A 20,156-nucleotide genomic window follows, 5' to 3' on the forward strand; every position below is an offset into this window, starting at 1 on the left:
TATGACATGAATATAACATGAATACACAAAATCTGTGATATAGATACACTGCAACTATAATCGTTGCTTTTTCCTTTTTCGTTAAAAAATCTTTAATTCCTCTCCAGTGCCTTCAGGATTACGTCTGTTACCAGTGGCTTCTAAAAGGGCTGGGTTGATTTTATCAGAAGCATTTGGATGAGTCGTTTAAAAAATAAAGATTCCCAGAGAGAAAGGAAAAAATAAAAAGAGATTCCAAGACTCTAGATTGAAGATTCTGGCTTGAGAGGTCTAGAGTAGGGCCTGGGATTCAGTGTTTTAGAAAGCAGCCTGGCATGCCCAGTCCCATTCCCACCAGGGAATTCTGCTGAACAGCCCTGTTTAGGAAACACTGGTCTACCTCCATGCTGGACCACAAGGCCCTTCACAGTTGTGCTTCAACCAGCTTGACTCATTTCATGCCACATGTTGTATTTCAGCTTTAATGGAAGATTCACCATCACTGAATACATCATGTTCTTTGGTGCCTCATATTACACATTCCTCTGTCTACAAGAGTTTTGCTTGGATTTTTCTGTCAAGTGAACTTGTTTCTTGGCCTTTAAAACCTAAATGACATGGTATCCCCTTGAATTGTGATGGTAGTACTCCGTTGCCTAGAATCAATTATTCCTGCCAAGTTCTTATAACAGTATGTATTGTAGAAGTGATCCTCAAATATTGTTTCGATACTTCCCCCAAAAGAATTTTTAAAACTCTGTACTTAATATAAAAATTTATTTGCCTCATAAGTTTAAATCACTACCAATGATATAATTTGTAGCACATTAAAACATCAGCTCTTTATAATAAACATATGCCATCACTTTCTCAAATATAGACAAAATAACCTCAGTACTTTAGGTCAGGTTCTTGTAAAAGAAGACACCATTCTAGTGCAAGTGATTTATTAAGCAGGAGCTCCCAGAAGAAATGGGGAAGGGAGTGGGAAAAACATGATAGGATTAAGGTGACGTCCTAGTCTTAGCCTGATGCTGCTGGGAGCTTAAATGGCAATTGCACATCCAAGTTTATCCCATTTCTGGGCAACAGAACTGTTTTGAAACTCTGCACTTGTCATTATTGGCTGTGAGACAGTGAGTGTGTGTGTGGTGGGGGTGGGTAGAGGGCAGGAAACAGACTCCCAGGCTTTTTCTCCTCTATTTTAGAATGAAGATGCTCCAGCAGCCTAAAGCAAGAACAGCCAAGCATACAAACTGGGAGATGGGGCACAGCACTAAGTAGATTATATTATCTGGGCAATCTGGATGGGTTCCAGAGGTATCCTCAACAATACCCCATGATGTGATAATATTATTAATTTAAAAAATATATTAGACTTCTGATTCTGGAAGATGGAGTAGATATTCTTTTTCCTATTCCTTTCACTAAGTGCAACTAAAACCTCTGGACAGGGAATTCCCTGGCGGTCCAGTGGTTGGGACCTGGCACTTTCACTGCTGGGGCCTGGGTTCAGTCCCTGGTTGGGGAACTAAGATCCTGCAAGCCACGCAGCACAGCCAAAAATAAAAATAAAAACTCTGGACACTATGTATAGAATAAACATAAGAAGACTCTGAGAGGTGACAAGGGAAAGGTAGACCAGCTAGGGATTTGGGGACCTAAAGAACAACATAATTGTGAGTTCCCTGCGTTTTCTTTTTACCTCACATATCCCAGACTGGGCATTGGAAAAGCCAGCAACCCGGAAATGTCAATGGGCTCAAACAAACAAACAAAAAGCCCCAACAAAAGTCTGCTTTCTCTAGCCAAAGAACCAGGAAACAGTCAAACAAGAAAACACTTGAAAAGTAACAGCTCTACTGGAGAGGCCCAGCAGTTAGTCAGAGCATAGGAGACAGACCAGGACAGGAGAGGCGGGAGTCATTGTCTCAGAGGTGAAGGCTACTGGGATGGATGAGTTAGCTGGGGTGCAGACAGGAATGCAAGATGAAGGCCAAAGACAGAAACTTGGGAATGCCTACAGCGTTATTACCCTTTAGTTTCCAATTAGAGAACGACTTGAGAGCTTTAAAAGAAAAAATACACGTGCTTATCCCTGGAGATTCTCAGGTCTTTTCTGCATTTTTTCAAGGTTCTAAAGATGATTCTAAGGTGCAATAAATGTTGAAAAATATTAAAGTGTTGGAGAGAAAAACAACTGATGATTCACTATAAACAGGGAAATGATTGAGAAGAAAGCATTCAGGATGCTGATGAAAGGGCAGATTCAGGGGTCTAAGAGTGTTAATGGGGCCAAATGTTGCAGGATGGCAAGAAGATGGAGGACTCAAAATGACTAAGGGAAATATTAGTATCTTACTTTAAAGGCCAAAGAGAGAGTTCAGAGCCATGATAGAAAAAAGGAGTAAACCTGGGCATATATCCAGACAAAACTATAATTCGAAAACATACATGCACCCCTATGTTCATAACAGCACTTATAGTAGCCAAGACATGGAAACAACCTAAATGTCCATTGACAGATGAATGGATAAAGAAGATGTGGTACATATTCACGATGGAATATTACTCAGCCATAAAAAGAATGAAATAATGCCATTTGCAGCAACATGGATGGACCTAGAGATTATCATACTAAGTGAAGTCAGAAAGACAAATAACGTATGATATCACTTATATGTGGAATCTAAAATATGACACAAATGAACTTTTCTATGGAACAGAAATAGACTCACAGACATAGAGAACAGACTTGTGGTTGTCAAGGGGGAGAGGAGCAGAGGAGGGAAGGATTAGGAGTTTGGGATTAGCAGAGGCAAACTATTATATATAGAATGGATAAACAAGGTCCTACTGTAGGACCTATACTCTAATATTCCTAATGTTAAGGCTCTCTTGAAAGGGTATTATAGTTCTTCTGTTTTACAGAAGTAGAAACTGTAACTTAAGGATAAGCATTAAAAATCATAATTTTATTTTTGCAATGACTGAAATATGTGACTAAAAACAATGGTATTTAAGAGCAAATATTGATATTATACACAGCTATTTTTAAAAGCTAAGGGTTTCCCTAAAATATAGAGAAAAATTAAATCTTGTTTTTCTGAAAGGCTGATACACTCAACTAACTAAAATACTCCTATAAAAAGCAGCTTTATAATATCTATTAGAAACATTATTCTACCAAGACACTTCAGAACCAAATCTCAGTAATCTTCAGGGAAGATAGTAACACTGATTCCTGGATCATCATGATCATCATTTTCAAGTTCTTTATTATTTTCTTCAGTAATATATTTGCCACATGCTTTTTCTGGGTTTCTTTTTTTCTTGTGAGTATATGATGAGTTATTTTTCTCTTTGATTTTCTCTTTGGGATATGAGGTCATAGAAATAGTTTCTTTTTCCAAAGCATGTTGTAGGCAGTTGTAAAACCTGTAAAGAAATAAAGTATTATTGTTATATCTGTGTGTTCTGAAACAAAATGAAATACACCTAGAATTTATAAATTACATAAACCTGATGTCTCATATTAACCTAAAGATATAGAATAAATCACAGAAATAACGTGCTTCTTGCTTTTATGATTTTTTACTTAGGAAAAGAAATGTTTCAGTTCTTTAAGAACAGTCCTGAAAACTGGTTTGGAATCACCTCTTGATAACCTCTATCCTACCTTAATTTCTATTCCAGATATAGGAATCAAACAAAGATTAAAAAAAAAGAAAATATATATTCTTTCAAAAGAATCATAAATGTAATAGAGGCTCATTTTAGAGAATTTGCAAAATATGTGAAGTTACAAATACAGATCACCTGTACATAACTACCTAAAAATAATGACTCTCATATTTTTTCTTTCCAGTTTATTAGTGTATTCTGAATTAATACATCTGTACATGTATACATACACCTACTGTCTTTTATACAATTGTGATATTACATATAAAGTTTTACATTGTTTTTTCAAATTTAATATTTATTGAAAACACTTTCCATATCACTAAATGAACTACAAAATAATACTTTTTAATGGTAGTATAACATTATGCCACTTAGATTGACCTTAATTTACTTTCAAATTTTCCCAATACAAACAACAATGTGATAAACATTTTGGAAATAATGTGATCTGAGTTTCTAGCTATTTAGGATAGATACCTAGAAATGTAACTGCGTGGTTAAAGGTTATAAATATTTAAGGCTCTTGATAAGTACTACCTGTTTTCCAGAATGCGTGTTCAAAAAATATGCTTCTAAGGGCAGAACTTGAGAGACCACTTCACTCATACAGTGAATATTACATCAAAAAACACGCTTTACTTATAGGTGATTATGGTCTCTCATTATTTATATTTTCATTGCTTTGTTTGAAAGTGAAATTGAACATTTTTTATTAGCTATTTTAATTTTTTAATGTAAATTATTCTTTTCCTTTACTCATTTTCCTGCTGGAGTTTTTGTTAGTTTTTAGCATACGTTGGAAAGCAGCAGGATGGCTTGGTATGCTGTGTCTGCTTCACACGAGTGGTCCCCTGGGAAAGCTGAGGTTGGCTAATTCCAACCTCACTGACTCTCGATTTCCTCATTTATAAAACTAGCTATTATCCTGTACCTAGTAGGGCTATCGGAGGGATATATATGTAAGTACCTAGCACACTGCCTGGCACTGAGTAAGTTCTCAAAAACGACTATTTTTACGGAATATAAACTCCATAAGACCAAGGACTCCATCTATCTTGTCTTCTGTTATATTCTTAGCATGGAGTACAGTACAGCCACACTTGGGTAAAAATATGCCAAATAAGTGAATAAATAACTACTGAACAAAAAGGTAAATATGGATGTATTATCTTAGGTCCCAAATAAAATGATCTAAAAGTTGAGAACTCCTTTGCCACTGTCGGGATCTCATCATGCTTTAATATCCTATTATAATGGGAGGCTATGACAGGAAATTTCTGACATCTGCAGAAGAGATTGCTATTTGGGCCAATTTTCTTCTTTCTTTAATTCAATGAACAGGCTAAGTTCTGCCTGCAAAAGCTCTAAAACTGCCCTTAAAAACCCAAGACAATCACCTCTTACCAAATACTCCACACAATGCTAATATATACCTAACATGATTACTAATATCCTATCCATATTTCAAGAACTTATATACTCATCACTGTACACCTTGATATCCAGCACCATGCCTGGCAGATAATAAGGGCTAATTGATATTTCTAAAATGAATAAATCAATCTCAAAGAGGGAGGTACAGTAAAAGGGAAAACAGTATTTTAAGAGTTATAGCAAAAGGCTTTGAAAAAATTAACTGATGTTTAATTTTTTAGACCCCATAACATGGTAACAACCTTTTCATTTAATGCATTCCTTATATCCTTACTTAACTGAAACCTGGTTTCCCACAAAGACACCACTGCCCTGCATTCCTCTTAAGTGAAGACTGCTTATTATTTCCATACCCTGCCTCAGAGTTGAGTGATAAGGTCAGAATTCACCTGCCTCACCAACAGTTTGCCAGACTAAACTCCTTCATGTGCCCCTCTGGTCATCTAACAATATTCTGTTCAGTCTTTTACATTCATGGAAACTTCTACACTTGGCTTTATCTTTGTCTCCAGGTCTTGCCATCATTCTGGGTGACTTCAATGACTGGTTTTCTTCTCATCTTCCACAATGCCTATTTAGAATGGTTTTAAAAAATGACCCAGTAGCATAACTCATTTTATCTAAATCAAATCCAAGCATGCTACAAAAGGGTATGAATCACCCTTATCTGATAACAAGAGGTTATTCATGATGTGCAACTTTATCTTCTATCACTCTCTACCCAACCCTGCTCTTTAAACTTAGGTAACCAAGTCTTTTCTCTGGATTCTACTGCATTCCTAGAAAATTAAAGATAAGACTAAATTCCTCTTTTATGATCACAGAGAATTAACAGCTGTGTAAAATACCTTGTCAATTACATTAAAAAGGTAATTAAAGAGGAACAGGTGCCTTACTTTAATCTTCTATCAAACAACCTAAGAATTCAAAGCTATATCCTTGGGGTACCAAAAAAACAACTGGTAAAATGGAACAAAGACCTTTCCATGTTGAAAGCCAAGAATAAAACTTCAACTACTTTTTTGTTTTCCTTGGTTAAGGGAACTTTTAAAATGTCCTTTGGGAAACTATCTTACTCAATAAGTCAGAAATTTGTTTTCCAATTACATGTTCTCTTCTCATGATATGACCCTTTATACAGCATTCTAAAGCCCAATTCTCAAAGTGTAATTTTCTCAGCTCTCAAAGGCAACAAAAAGAGTTTGGAGTATAAAAAGAAATGTATGCTCAGGTAACTGTTTTTTTCCCCCCTCAAAAGAAAATCAAATTGTCTTCAGTTTTTCTGCTTCCACTGTCAAGACTATCATGACATAGGGCAACCTGTATATACTTCTCTTCATGAGAGAACTTTTCAGAACAGTCCTGGGAAAATGAATTCTTGTTTCTCGGATCTGTTAGAGGACCATGTGCAATAACAAGCTGGTATTTCGTTGACTTCCAAAATAGGAACGTAAAATTAATGAAATCTAGGCACAATTTCATACCCTTTTAAGGCTTCCATTATTAACAAATAACAAAAGAAGGCTATTCTCATATATCATGTATTTGGATTTTTAACTGATTTTAAGCTCTAGAATTTTTTATTAAAAAACATATATGTGGGCTTCCCTGGTGGCGCAGTGGTTGAGAGTCCACCTGCCGATGCAGGGGACATGGGTTCGTGCCCTGGTCCGGGAAGATCCCACGTGCCGTGGAGCGGCTGGGCCCGTGAGCCATGGCTGCTGAGCCTGCGCGTCCGGAGCCTGTGCTCCGCAACGGGAGAGGCCACAACAGTGAGAGGCCTGCATACTGCAAAAAAATAAAATAAAATAAATAAATAAATAAAAAATAAAAAACATGTATGTGACAGGGCCTGTGCCAGTGCTAGAAACAGATAAGAAATGTGGTCTGTGCCTTCAGGGAGCTCAGGGTTTAATGGGGGCTGCAGAGCCGTAAAGATACATTCAACGTGCCATGAAAGATCATGAAATATTCCTTGGAAAAAAAACCAATGCCTGGGCTGAATTGCAAGGATGAGTGGAAGCTGGCTAGTAAAGGGAGAGGAATTATGAGAGGAAAAATTGAAGCGAGGGGACATCCAAGGAGGAACTATCAGAAAATACGTGTTTTCACTATTTACTTCTCTGATCTTCAGTATCTACTTCTCTGATCTTAAGTATATAGGGAGTTATTTATTTACTAGCTTTAGTTCCATTTAAAAAAATAAGACTTGACTCCTTCTCTTCTCCCCCCATTTCTATCTGCTGCCACATTCGGGTTATGTTCTGCAGTATCTCTCCCATTCATTTTGTTACTCAGGGTCCTGTTAATTCTTGCCTGGACTGTGTAGCAAGAGCCTACTCCTGCTTGCCCCATGAGTAAGCCATTTTATATCTTCCAGAATAATCACCCTAAGGCTTTGAAGCCATAAAAGTAGTACTACTGCTAGAGTCTGTCAGCTAAATTGAGCAAATATTTATTGACCACTATGCTCCTGTCAGACACTCAGAAAATAATAAGAAACTGTCTTTGCCTTTGGTGAACTCAATATAATGTGTTAACTTTTAAGTTCCTTTATTGTTTAGGATGAACTCAATAAACATTTATTGGGTTTCTACTGTGAGCCAGACACTCTATAAGGTTTTAGGATGAGAGATATTTGCTACTGTGAGCCAGACACTCTATAAGGTTTTAGGATGAGAGATATTTGAAGTGTGTGTATGTATGGGTATGTGTTTGTTTGGTGGGAGGGGAAAGTCAGTCCTATACACAATGTGACCAAGTTGTACTGGGGAAAAAAAGACATATGTGCAATTAAACAACTGTAATTTAATATGGTTCACATTTCTGTTTTCACTGAGGCATAAACTGTAATAATGCTGGTAAATGATAATGAGAATTTGAACCAAGGAAATGGGTAAATGAGGTTGAGATTAAGATAAGAAAGATATTAAGGAAAGGCTGATGGGATATTTTGGTTAGATATATTCAATAGGTTATTAGACATATGGGCCCAGGACTCAGGAGAGATTTGGAAGATCTACCAGTATCTGGGGAAGTAGCTAAAGCAATGGGCCAGGAAAGGAATCCTGGAGAACGACAGCATTTAACCGACATATAGAATAACAAGAGAAATCCAGAAGGAAGCTAAGAAAAAGCACCATAAACAGGAAGGAAAGCAGCAAAGTGATGTAACAGAAATTCTTACCGACAGGTATATGAAATAATGCTCAATGTCACTAATCATCAGGGAAATGCAAATCAAAACCACAATGAGATATCACTTCACACCTGTCAGAACGGCAATTATCAGAAAAACAAAAGACAACAAGTGTTGGCAAGGATGTTGAGAAAAGGAAACCCTTGTATACTGTTGGTGGGAATGTAAAATGGTGCAGTTCCTGTGGAAAAGAGTATGGAGGTTCTTCAAAAAATTAAATATAAAATTACCACATCATCTAGCAATTCCACTTCTGGGTAAATATCAAAAATAACTGAAAGCAGACACTCAAACAGATATTTGTATACCCATGTTCACAGCATCATTATTCACAATAGCTAAAAGGTAGAAAAAACTCAAACATCCATTGATGAATAAATGGATAAACAATATATGTTAAATACAATGGAATATTATTCAGCCTTAAAAAGAAGTAAACTTCTGCAAAGGAGGCAAGACTATACAATGGAAAAAAGACAGTCTCTTCAATAAATGATGCTGGGAAAACTAGACAGCTACGTGTAAAAGAATGAAATTAGATCACTCCCTAACACTATACACAAAAATAAACTCAAAATGGATGAAAGACCTAAATGTAAGACCAGACACTTTAAAACCCTTAGAGGAAAACGCAATCAGAACACTGACATAAATCACAGCAATATCTTTTTCGATCTGTCTCCTAGAGTAATGGAAATAAAAACAAAAGTAAACAAATGGGACCTAACTAAACTCCAAAGCTTTTGCACAGCAAAGGAAACCATAAACAAGACGAAAAGACAATCCTCCAAATGAGAGAAAATATTTGCAAACAATGCGACCAACAAGGGATTAATCTCCAAAATTAACAAACAGCTCATGTGGCTCAATATCAATAAAACAACCCAACCAAAAACTGGGCAGAAGACCTAAACAGACATTTCTCTAAAGAAGATATACAGATAGCCAAGAGGCACATGAAAAGATGCTCAACATCACTAATTATTAGAGAAATGCAAATCAAAACTACAATGAGGTATCACCTCACACCAGTGAGAATGGCCATGATCAAAAAGTCTACAGAAAATAAATGCTGGAGAGGGTGTGGAGAAAGGGAACCCTCCTACACTATTCATGGTAATGTAAAGTGGTGCAGCCACTGTGGAAAACAGTAAGGAGGTTCCTTAAAAAACTAAAAATAGAGCTACCATATGATCTAGCAATCCCATTCCTGGGCATCTATCTGGAGAAAACCATGGTTGGAAAGGATATATGCACCCCAATGTTCATTGCAGCACTGTTTACAATAGCCAACACATGGAAGCAACCTAAATGGTCCATCACAAATGAATGGATAAAGAAGATGTGGTACGTGTATACAATGGAATATTACTCAGCTATTAAAAAGAATGAAGTAATGCCATTTGTAGCAACATGGATGGACCTGGAGATTATTATACTAAGTGAAGTAAGTCAGACAGAGAAAGACAAATAACATATGATATCACTTATGTGTGGAATCTAAAAAAATGATACAAGTGAACTTATTTACAAAACAGAAACAGATTCACAGACTTAGAAAACAAACTTATGGTTACCAAAGGGGAAAGGTGGGGGGAGGGATAAATTGGGAGTCTGGGATTGACATATACACACTACTATATTTAAAACAGATAACCAACAAGGACCTACTGTATAGCACAGGGAACTCTGCTCAATATTCTATAATAACCTAAATGGGAAAAGAATTTGAAAAAGAATAGATATATGTATATGCATAACTGAAACACTTTGCTATACACCTAAAACTAACACAACATTGTAAATCAACTATAGTCCAATATAAAATAAAAATTAAAAAAAAGAAAACAGCAAACCCGCAAAAAAAAAAAAAATAAGGTAAACTTCTGATCACACTACAACATGGATAAACCTCGACAGCATTATGCTAAGTGCAATAAGCCAAACACAGAAGGATAAATATTGTATGATTCCACTTGTATGAGGTACCTGGAATAGTCAAAATCATAAGAGACAGAAAACAGAAGAGTGGTTACCAGGGGCTGGGAGTTTGGGGAGTGGAGAATTATTGTTTAATGGGCATGGAGTTTCAATTTGGGATAATGAAAAGGGTCTGGAGATAAATAGCAGTGATAGTGGTGGTTGCATAGCAATGTGAGTGTATCTAATGCCAATGAACTGTATAACGGTTAAAATTATAAATTTTAGTTATGTATATTTTACCACAAAAAAACCAACCATTGGAAATACTCATTTACTTTTTCAGTCTAATTTGCTTTATTTTTATCAATATTATATGCCAATATATTTGGCCCTTTTACTCTATATTTAAAAAAAAATTTTTTTTAAGATGCCATGTTTTTTTAAATTGGAGTATAGTTGACTTACAATGTAGTGTTAGTTTCAGGTGTACAGCAAAGTGAATGAGTTATACATACACATATATCCACTTTTTTTAGACTCTTCTCTCATATAGGTCATTACGTAGTATTAAGTAGGGTTCCCTGTGCTATACAGTAGGTCCTTATTAGTTACCTATTTTATATATAGTAGTGTGTATATGTCAATCCTTACCTCCCAATTTATCCCTCCCACCACCCCCTTCTGCCCTGGTAACCATAAGATTGTTTTCTACATCTATAACTCTATTTCTGTTTATTCTACATTTTATTTAACATTTATTGTCTTATTACAGTTGGTGAGAAGAACATGGCTAATTCCATCCAACCCAAGTCAGTCCTGATCTCTTATTAACGGCTACAAAGATAGCCCTCCACTTGTAATGGGTAAATAGATCTCCAAACTTCATATTTTTTTACCTGGAAATCATTATGTATGAAATTTTCTTACTCTTCCCACTAAGAAGTGGGCTTAGGAATTGTTTTTTTTACAAAAGAGGCTTTTTTTTCTATTAAAATTATTTTACCTTTTGATTTTCATATCTCAAGAATATTTCTTATTGCTGGAATGTTACACATTAGGATTTTAAATTTTAAAAATTCTCTTATTACAGTTGTTTGAATTATGAAACTTTGGTCCTGTGAGAAACCAATTTTAGTACTCAACGTCTGATTGCAGAACTCATCACCTCCAGTGTTTATTTTTTCTCTTTTCCACAGCAGAAGAGTAACTCTTTCTCTGCATTTGGTTGAATATACAGCTGTTCCCAAAGCAGCTCCCTAATTTGTTCACCCTTTCTGAATTCACATGTAATCTTCTAATCAGTATCTTAAGAAACTTTTTACCCTTCTTTAATTTTTCACTGATTTTATATGATGAGCATGACTCTCTTGATAGCAGCATGCACACCATAATCTTGAAACATATTTTTGAGTCAATGGATTTAAAGCATAATTTGATTTTATAGTTGGTGAACGTGACTCAATTAACTTCACCAGGTGTATAGTTAGTTGATCTTGGGCTATATTTATAATCTTATTGAAATTCAAGTAAGGAAACAGAGAAATTGATTTGCTACCTTGTACATTTTCGCAAACAGTCTCACTAGAATACCATCTAACAACCGTAGTCAACTTTTGGAATGCTACCAGTAAGTACCTACATACAGTTCAAACTCTGTAGTCTGGTGGAGTGGCTGGGTACCTTCAGTTGCTTACTTGAAATCATCACTATATTTAGAATGTTTGCTCAAAGAACCTTGTGGCCAGGTAACCTCTCAGCTTTTTTCAGCCAGGCTTCTGCTAAAAAATTCAGTCCTAATGCCTGAGGACATCCATTGTATGTCATGAATTACTTCTCTCCAATGTATCTAGACTAGTACAAGTTATATACCACTGTTGGGAGAACTGAGAAATAGCCACTCGAATAATTTTGTTAATTCTGTGGTTCAAATAAGGAGCCCTGGTTAAGAAAGCCTGGATGGGGCTACTGATGTGATTATAGGTTTATTCTCTGTATGAGTCGGTGAACAAGGAGAAAGGCTATCCTATCCTAAGAATCCATGACATAACACGGACAGGGCCTGTCATTATACATATGCCATCTAGTGTATACTAAAATTGTTCTCTATGATAAGTAGGTACAAGAAAAATGAAGCCAAGAGAGTTGAGTAAGTTGTGGGGGAAGCAGGATTCAAACTCAGTTCTGCCTCTGGAGCCCATTTCTACCCCTTTCCACCATGCCACACTGCTGCCATTGGCACTTCTGGCCTTAGCTGCTTCATAAAAAGTTCTAGGTATTAAAGAATTTTAAGCAGGCAAATTAAGCAATAGTATTCCTTTTCATTTCAGACAGGATTCTGATGGTGATACGGAGAATGGCTTAGCAGAGAGACATACTGGAAGCATTCTACTATGAGACCAGCTAATAAGGTTACTGCAATGGTCCTGAATAAAGAACACGGCAAGAAGGGTGGGGAGAGAAGAATGACTCAGGAGTTATTTAGGTAGTGATTGGCTAGTTGTGAGGTGACCAAAGGGGTGGGGGAAAAAGCAAAAAGAAAATAATAAATGACAACAAGATGACCATCAGTCCTTAAATAAGAAATTTACATCTTACTGATGGTAGGTCAGTGGCATTTATCTTCATATATAAAAGGCAGCATAATAGTCACTTCTTTACATCAAAGATTCTATTCTTAGGAAAAAGTTGAAAAAGAAAGTCATGTAAAATTAATCTACCAGGAGGTGAAGTTTAAGAACAAGAGAAATATAAAGATGTGACTTGATAGCCATAATCCTTCTGACTGGTACAATTATGCCAATTCGAATCTAATGCATGACAGGAGCGGGGTTCTGAGCTAGCCAGAGGTATAAAGTATTTATCAGACTAAAATTAACCAGGCTGTTCTCCTCAAAAGGAGATTCTAGGTAGTCTTCAGTAGGTCACACCCAGGAGGTAGAGTGTACCTCCTCCCTGGCTGCCTTCAACTGGATCAGTTATGGTCCCTGGGGCTGCTGGGCTCTCTTACCTGAGTGACTGTTTCTCCTTTATGCCTGTTGCTGGCAGTCACGTGTCCCACTATCCTCCATGGAGCTTCCTCCCCTTTATGCTCCGTTTAGTACCCATCGCAGTCTGGCCTACTCTAATCAGTTACTTGCATCATCTTAATTATTCGTGATAAGGCTACAAATATAAAAGCAGTCGGGAGTATAAACTGAAGATGGTGTATATTAATAGTTTCAAAGAAGACCTAGGCATGTAAGACTATACCTTTCAATTCTCTTCTTGTTTTCCTCCATTTTTTGATTTGCTATCTTTATCAGGAAGTTGATATATTCCTCTGTCACCATCAGTTTTCCTTTATGGGTTAATGGAACTTCTAAGCCATGTGTGCTCCGGACAGCCTGCAAGGAGCAATTTATATATGATGACTTATGTACTAGAGACACTGAAGATAACTAAAGAAAAGTCCCAGTCAGGGCTGTGTTTAGCTCCATTACAACATTTAAGTTTGTGCTTTGATATAATTTAGTCAAATACAGTTGAATCAAAGGAGAGTCAAATAGATTTTCCCATCGTATAAAATCATTTGTAAAGCAAGTCATTCTATACATTGTCTTTCAGAGAAGCACATATTATCAAAGAATCCAATGAACTTAACAGTATCACTGTCACTAAAGCTAAGGGAGCTTTAATACGCTATTTAAAGAAAAGAAATAAATGAAACCTCAACAGAAGCTTCAAGGGAAAATCAAAATGGACTGGATGCTAAACGGCCTCTTAGCACTGCTTGAGCAGGGTGGTTACAAGATAAACCATGCCTTTTCTATCTCACAAAGTGGCTGCTTTCTCAATGCTTTAGGGCTGCCGATGAAACAGTCAACATATTCCAAGTAAATCCAAACACTGGATATAGGTTAAGAAACAACAAAAACTATTATGAGGCATAAAAATTCATTCAACAAGCCTTTACTAAGCATCTGCAGTGTTCTAAGCCCCATGTAAGGTATGAAGGTACAGGATGAATATAACATGGTCCCTGCCCTTAAAAGAGCTAACACTTCTGAACAGGAAACAAACAAGTGAACAGAGAATCACAATACATCATGGTGCTATGACAGAAGAAACACATACGTGTACATGTGCATGCATGCACGTACATGTGCACACAAAATGCTAAGGAAATGTAGAAGAGGAGCAACTAACTGAGACAGGTCGTGGTTTTATGGGAAATGTGGCATCTGAATTGGAATTTTAAAGGGTAAGTGTAATTTCACCAGATGTAAAAATGGGAGAAGGGGAGCATTCCAGCCAGAGGATTAACTTTTCTATAGTCATGGGAACATGAAAAGCATAATACATTTGGGAAATAACCAATAGTATTCTGTCTGGCTGGGGTGGAAGTATGCTGGCAGAACATGAGCATAAATAAGGCCTGAGAAAACACCAGGAGACCCTGACTTCTTTAAAAGGGGGATTCTGACAGTATTGGCTAGAGGGACTGAAGGAGAAGATGGGTAGGAGGAAGACCAGTCAGGAGACCCCTATAAAGATAGAGGTGAGGGACGATGACGGCTCAAGCAGGCACAGTGGCAGAGGGCTTAGAGAGGTGGAGTCAGGAGTGAGAAATCAGAGGTAGATGGGACAGGACTTGTCGCTAATTGAATATGGAAGATAAAGGAGAGAAGGTGAAAGAGTGGCTCTGTTCTTGCCTGGGCCACCACATGCAGTGGGGACTGAGATGGGGATGCAAATCAGTACTACGAGCTTTCATTTTCTGTTTAGTCATGCTTTACAGATGTCTTCTTCTTAAGCCACCTCATTTTGGAAAACAGGCTATCTGTTAAAAATAGAAAAAAGTAAAGTCTAGGGAGCTAGAATGGAAGCCGATCTGAAGTAGTTCAAAAGCAAACAATGTACACCATGCCAAACAGTAAACACAAACAGTAGCTACCACGTGTGATCAGAGAGAATAGGGCAAAATCACTAGGGGTTGGCTTGGCCAGGAAAGGACTCAGAGAGGCTGTGGGACTTAGAAGGAGCCTTAAAGATCTTCTAGTCCAGGGGTCGGCAAACCTTTTCTGTGAAAGGATAGATAATAAATATTTTCAACTTTGCAGGCCATATAATATCTGTCACAACTACTCAATTTTGCCATCGTAGCACAAAAGCAACCTGAGACAGTAATTAATCAAATGGGTGTACTAGAACTGCCCACCCGAGGGCTGAATGTGGCCCTAGGGCAGTAGTTCGATAGATCCCTGATATAGCTGAGACAATTCAGTCCCTGATGGATCCAGGCAGAAGACTTTAGACCCCCTGTCTGTGATTCTTTCCACTACATCATGGTGCTGATTAAACTGGGCCTTGACTGTTTAGGATGAGGAGGACGGAGAGAATCAAGTTAAAAGTAAATGGAGGGGAATATTGTAAAATAAGACCTCAAATGTAAATCTAACAACTCTGGACTTCGCCCTGTACAGAAAAGTCAGTCACTGAAGGTTTCTGGGCAAGGGAATGACAAGAAGATTTGAGTAGAAGGTTATTCAATAATCTGGATTACTTCATGATCAAAAAATTGCTTTTTGCCAAAAGGTGTCGTACCAACATAGTCTTTCCTCTCTTTCCCACTGTTATGCCGGAGTTCCTGAAACCAGAATCTATTGCCACTGAATGCTGTAAGAAAATAAATTTGTTAAATTTGGAACATCTGGCTAATCAAATAAACACTTTAGCCCTACAAACTGCAGAAACATTTATAACCCCAAATCTATAATTATATAAAACACTAGTTGATTAAACTAGCATTGCATTAATTTTGGTAGAAAATTTAAAAGTTTAAAATTAAATCTACTCACATACCTATAAATTCAAGTATAATCATAAAATTTTACCAGAATCTGTGCATCCTGCAACTGTCGACACTGCACATGAAGAACAAGTGGTTCAAATTTCAAAATGGCATCGCCATTCGCTTTCTTTAGGACTACAATCTAAATAAACGGAAAATGTTAGGATCAGACACAAGTACATGATCCTGTTCTTTGGTGACCCTTTATCCTATGTAACTTCAATTCTCCCAAGGAACTTTCACACTCATTCTGCATCCTTCCACAGTAACTTTTCACTCTGTTTTCTTGGTCCTCTTTCTCCAAAACTTATTGATCTGCTTATTCTTTTAAGAGACCTGATTTCTAATTCTCTCATAAACCTTCTGTGTCATTCTTTCCAACCATACCTCAAAAAAGTCAACTACTACTCTATTTAATTCCATAGCAGATTTTTCATTAAGGAATATGGTACATAAAGACTAGAAGATCTAGAAGGTAGTAGAAGGTCTGTCTAAATGTTTTGCTGTTAGATTGAGGTTTGAGACACATATACTATCATGTCTCAGCTAGAAGCTATATAAGGCAGTTGTTACTTCTGTCTGCCTAGTCTCCCTGCACCATCCTCCCTCCTTCACATCATTTGATTCTGGTGGCACTGTCAAGCGTGACCCTGTCACTCATCACTGCCACTATCATAATATCAGAGACGCCAAGTGCCTAGGTGTGATCAAGGATAGCATTCCATTCTGCTGGCAAAAATAGCTGATCTCAGTGGGGAGAACACCTAACCAGGAAGGATGACTCAGTGTCCTTTGGAAATGATACATGGATCTTAAAAAGTAAATCTTTTTCTGCTGGGGTTGCTGGCAGCTATCTTTCCTGCCACAGTGATTATCTGCCACAGAAGAGAAGGGCAAACATACAGAGAGAACCAGTACCCAAAGGAGATGGAGACTGAGTGAGCTCTGAAGACAACATTTAAGCACCTGAGACAGTAATGTAAAATGCCTGACTAATGCAAACTTATATGAACTCATCTAAACATTTTAATTTAGGAAACTAAATAATCCAGGGCAGATAATAACCTCCCACAACTAAAAAAAAAGCCATTGTAATGAATTCTCTTTAGGCTTTATAATCTACAGTCATTATGATTCTATACATAAACCACCTTGAATTTTCTATTCTTTTCATATGTATTTAAAGTGACTGTGAATTAAAGTTTATTTCTAAATTTATATATAAAAACTTACCACATCATCTTTCACACAGGGTTTGTGTGTGACTAGTAGCCAGCAACAGTTTTGTTTCTGAACCTCAGAACCATTTATACCCTAAAGTGAAAAAATAACATAATTTAATTTATCACATAATATTTACAAAATAATAAGTACAAAGTATAGCATATTTTAGGCTTTCTTAAATTAATAATCCCACGTGATTTTAAGTATTACTGAGAACAATTCAACAGGCTTTTGGGTAAAGTTAATGTAAATGTTAACAAAAATGAAACCAAATTATTTGAGATAGAAAGTAATTTGTTTATTAAGGTAAAAGAACTTAATAACTATTTTCTGAAATACGGTCATGATTTTGTCAGGAGCAAAGGGATTATCACAAGGGGCTGTACACGAATAGCCCCTAAATTGTACTCTAGCTGTTTTATATGATTAGCACAATATTAAAAAAAATTTTTTTTGAATTCCTTTTGTAAGAAAGCACTGTTCCAGTCCCACACAGGACCTACCACTTTTTACTGACACCTGATCTGTTCATACCTTCCTATGTCCCTAGTCGCTATAGGCATAAATTTGTGACCTCTGGATTAGACCTTATGTGTAGTCCCAAAGGGCAGAGCTAGGATTGAAAGATCAAAATTAAGAGAGGGCAAATATTTTAACATAACTTTTTGCTTATTAACTGGAAAAATGTTTATTTGCTAAGTTCTATGAGGTACTTTAGATATAAACAGATCCTACCCTCAAGGACACTGGAAAGAGGATGCAGGAAACACATGCACTTTTAAATCACTATACTTCTACAAGGTAACTTCTTTTTTTTTTCCTTAAAGTTATGCATTTTCTGTTTCTTTTTTTTACAACGTAACTTTTATACAGTGGGTACACAGGGGACTTTGCTGTCTGGCTTTGGAAAGGAGAAGAGCTGTGCTTGTCCTAAATAACTGATTTGTTTTCACTGAATGACCTCAGTGACTTATGTTTCTGATCTTATGCTGGCTGCTCTAAATCTTACAGCCAAATGTGTGGCCCACCTCTAGCAAATTTACAGAGTCTAGTGGTATATTTTGAGAACTAATGCCATCTCTGCTTTATCTTATCTATACTCCCTTTATGCAGATTTTCTCACTTTTTATTTTTCTTTTTGTATTGCCTGTTTGTAAGTTGATCCAAATTCTTCCAGAAATAAGGCAAAGTGAAAATAAACACAAGGTATAAGATAATACATAAAATGAAAAGAGGTTCAGAAAAAGTCCTAAGGCAGTTCAGAAGAAATAGTCATGGCTTCCAAATGGATGTGTGTGTTTGTATTCAGGTAGAAAAGGGGAGTCTGGGGAGGTACGTCTCAGATATGCAGAAACGGGGGAAGACATTTTAGGAAAAATAAACATGAGCAAAGGCAGATAAATATAAGAGAGAAAAGAGAATAGTTGTTTCAGTAAACAGATTAAGATGAAGAGAAACAGTGGAAAGTAGAGCTGAAAGGTATACTAGAGTATTTCAGCATAGATGAGTGACATGCACAGAGTTGTGCTTCAGAAAGGGGAATCTGTTAAGTAACATGGTTTGGGGTAGAAAGACTGGTAGAGTTCAGTGAACAGGTAGAGTTCAGTGACCTGTTAGGAAACCACTGCAGAAATCCAGGTAAGACAGGGCAGGAGAAATGGAGGAAGAGAGAGAGATCAAGACGAGCAAGAGTGCCAGTGCTCAGGGGGCAATGGAAGCAATATAAGAATGAGCAGGCCCTGCTAACCTGGGAGACAGGCAAATGGTCTGTCAGTGAGGAGCTAAAGAATGAATTTGAGTGTGCTGTCTTCCATGCTCTGAATTCAGTCCTAATGTTAAAATGAACACACAGCTAACTTTTACAGTGCACTTAATATGCCAGGCACGGTGCTAAAGGTTTCAAATAAATTATCCCATTTCCTCTACATAGAATCCCTATGAAGTGGATACTCTTTATTATCCTTAGTTCATGGGACAAGAAGGGGCTAAGTTTAGATAACTTCCCTAAAGTCACATAGCCAATAATACCCAAAACTGATTTAGAATCTAAGCAGTATCACTCCAAAGCCTGAGGGACTGACCACTATTACAGACTACATACTAACGTACTTTCTCAGGTAATATAAAAATTACCAGAGTTGTAATAACGGAGTGAGCCACTAGGAGGCAGTGAACTTCTTAACCATAGCGATCTTCAATCAAGTGGTTAACAACGATTGGGTAGAGCGGTTAACGAGAAGACAGACGCCTCGCCAGGCTGGGAAGTCCTTAAAATTCCTTAGTATTAAAAAAATAAAATTCTCTAACCCTTGCAACTCAAGATCATTCCAAGGCCAGTAGTTTCAGCATCACTTGGGGGCTTGTTAGAAATACAGATCAGACCCTACTCTAGACCTACAGAATCAGAATCTGTATTTTAAAATATCTCCAAGTGATTGACATACACATTAAAATTTTAGAAGCATTGGTTTAAGTCAGCCTCTCAGTTTCCTTGATAAAGAAACCGAGACCACCGGTCAGAAGAACAAACACAGACAGGGTGTTACATTGGGTGAGCACAAGGCTCCTGGCGTTGCACACTACAGGGCAGGCGCTGGAAGGACACAAAGGGTCCTGCTCACCCGGTCTAGGAGGATGATGCGGCCAGCGCAGGAACTGGTGGTGAAAAACTGTTCTCGCCCATTTAGGAGCTGCACAAGCTCTACCACATCGTCGTCCACACTGCCTTTCCGGCTGAGGTCCGCTTTGCTCAGACACTGCGCCTTCCATCTTCTGAACTCTGCGCTACGATCCATGCGACGAGGGAGTCAGGGTCTGTACTTTCACATTAACCCCGCCTTTCCCTGGGGGCAGCCATATTGAAGCCAGTGGTGGCCGGAA

At 37.3% G+C, this 20,156-nt stretch overlaps 1 protein-coding gene across 2 annotated transcripts; it reads right to left on the reverse strand.

Annotated features, from left to right (window-relative positions):
* Positions 1-767: 767 nt before the first annotated feature.
* Positions 768-20,140, reverse strand: TYW3 (tRNA-yW synthesizing protein 3 homolog). 2 transcript variants are annotated; one of them, XM_082652768.1, is made up of 6 exons: positions 19,898-20,140; positions 17,286-17,366; positions 16,096-16,194; positions 15,806-15,877; positions 13,472-13,605; positions 768-3,417 (listed from the first exon to the last, which is right to left on the reverse strand). In XM_082652768.1, exons 1-6 carry the CDS (start codon positions 20,069-20,071, stop codon positions 3,189-3,191), a joined length of 789 nt encoding a protein of 262 aa, XP_082508894.1. In that variant the 5' UTR covers positions 20,072-20,140; the 3' UTR covers positions 768-3,188. The 2 variants fall into 2 exon arrangements, with proteins under 2 accessions (XP_082508894.1, XP_082508895.1); XM_082652769.1 differs by lacking the exon at positions 15,806-15,877.
* Positions 20,141-20,156: the final 16 nt, after the last annotated feature.

Source organism: Grampus griseus, assembly GCF_964374135.1.
Source record: "Grampus griseus genome assembly, chromosome: 1".
Lineage (NCBI taxonomy): Eukaryota > Metazoa > Chordata > Mammalia > Artiodactyla > Delphinidae > Grampus > Grampus griseus.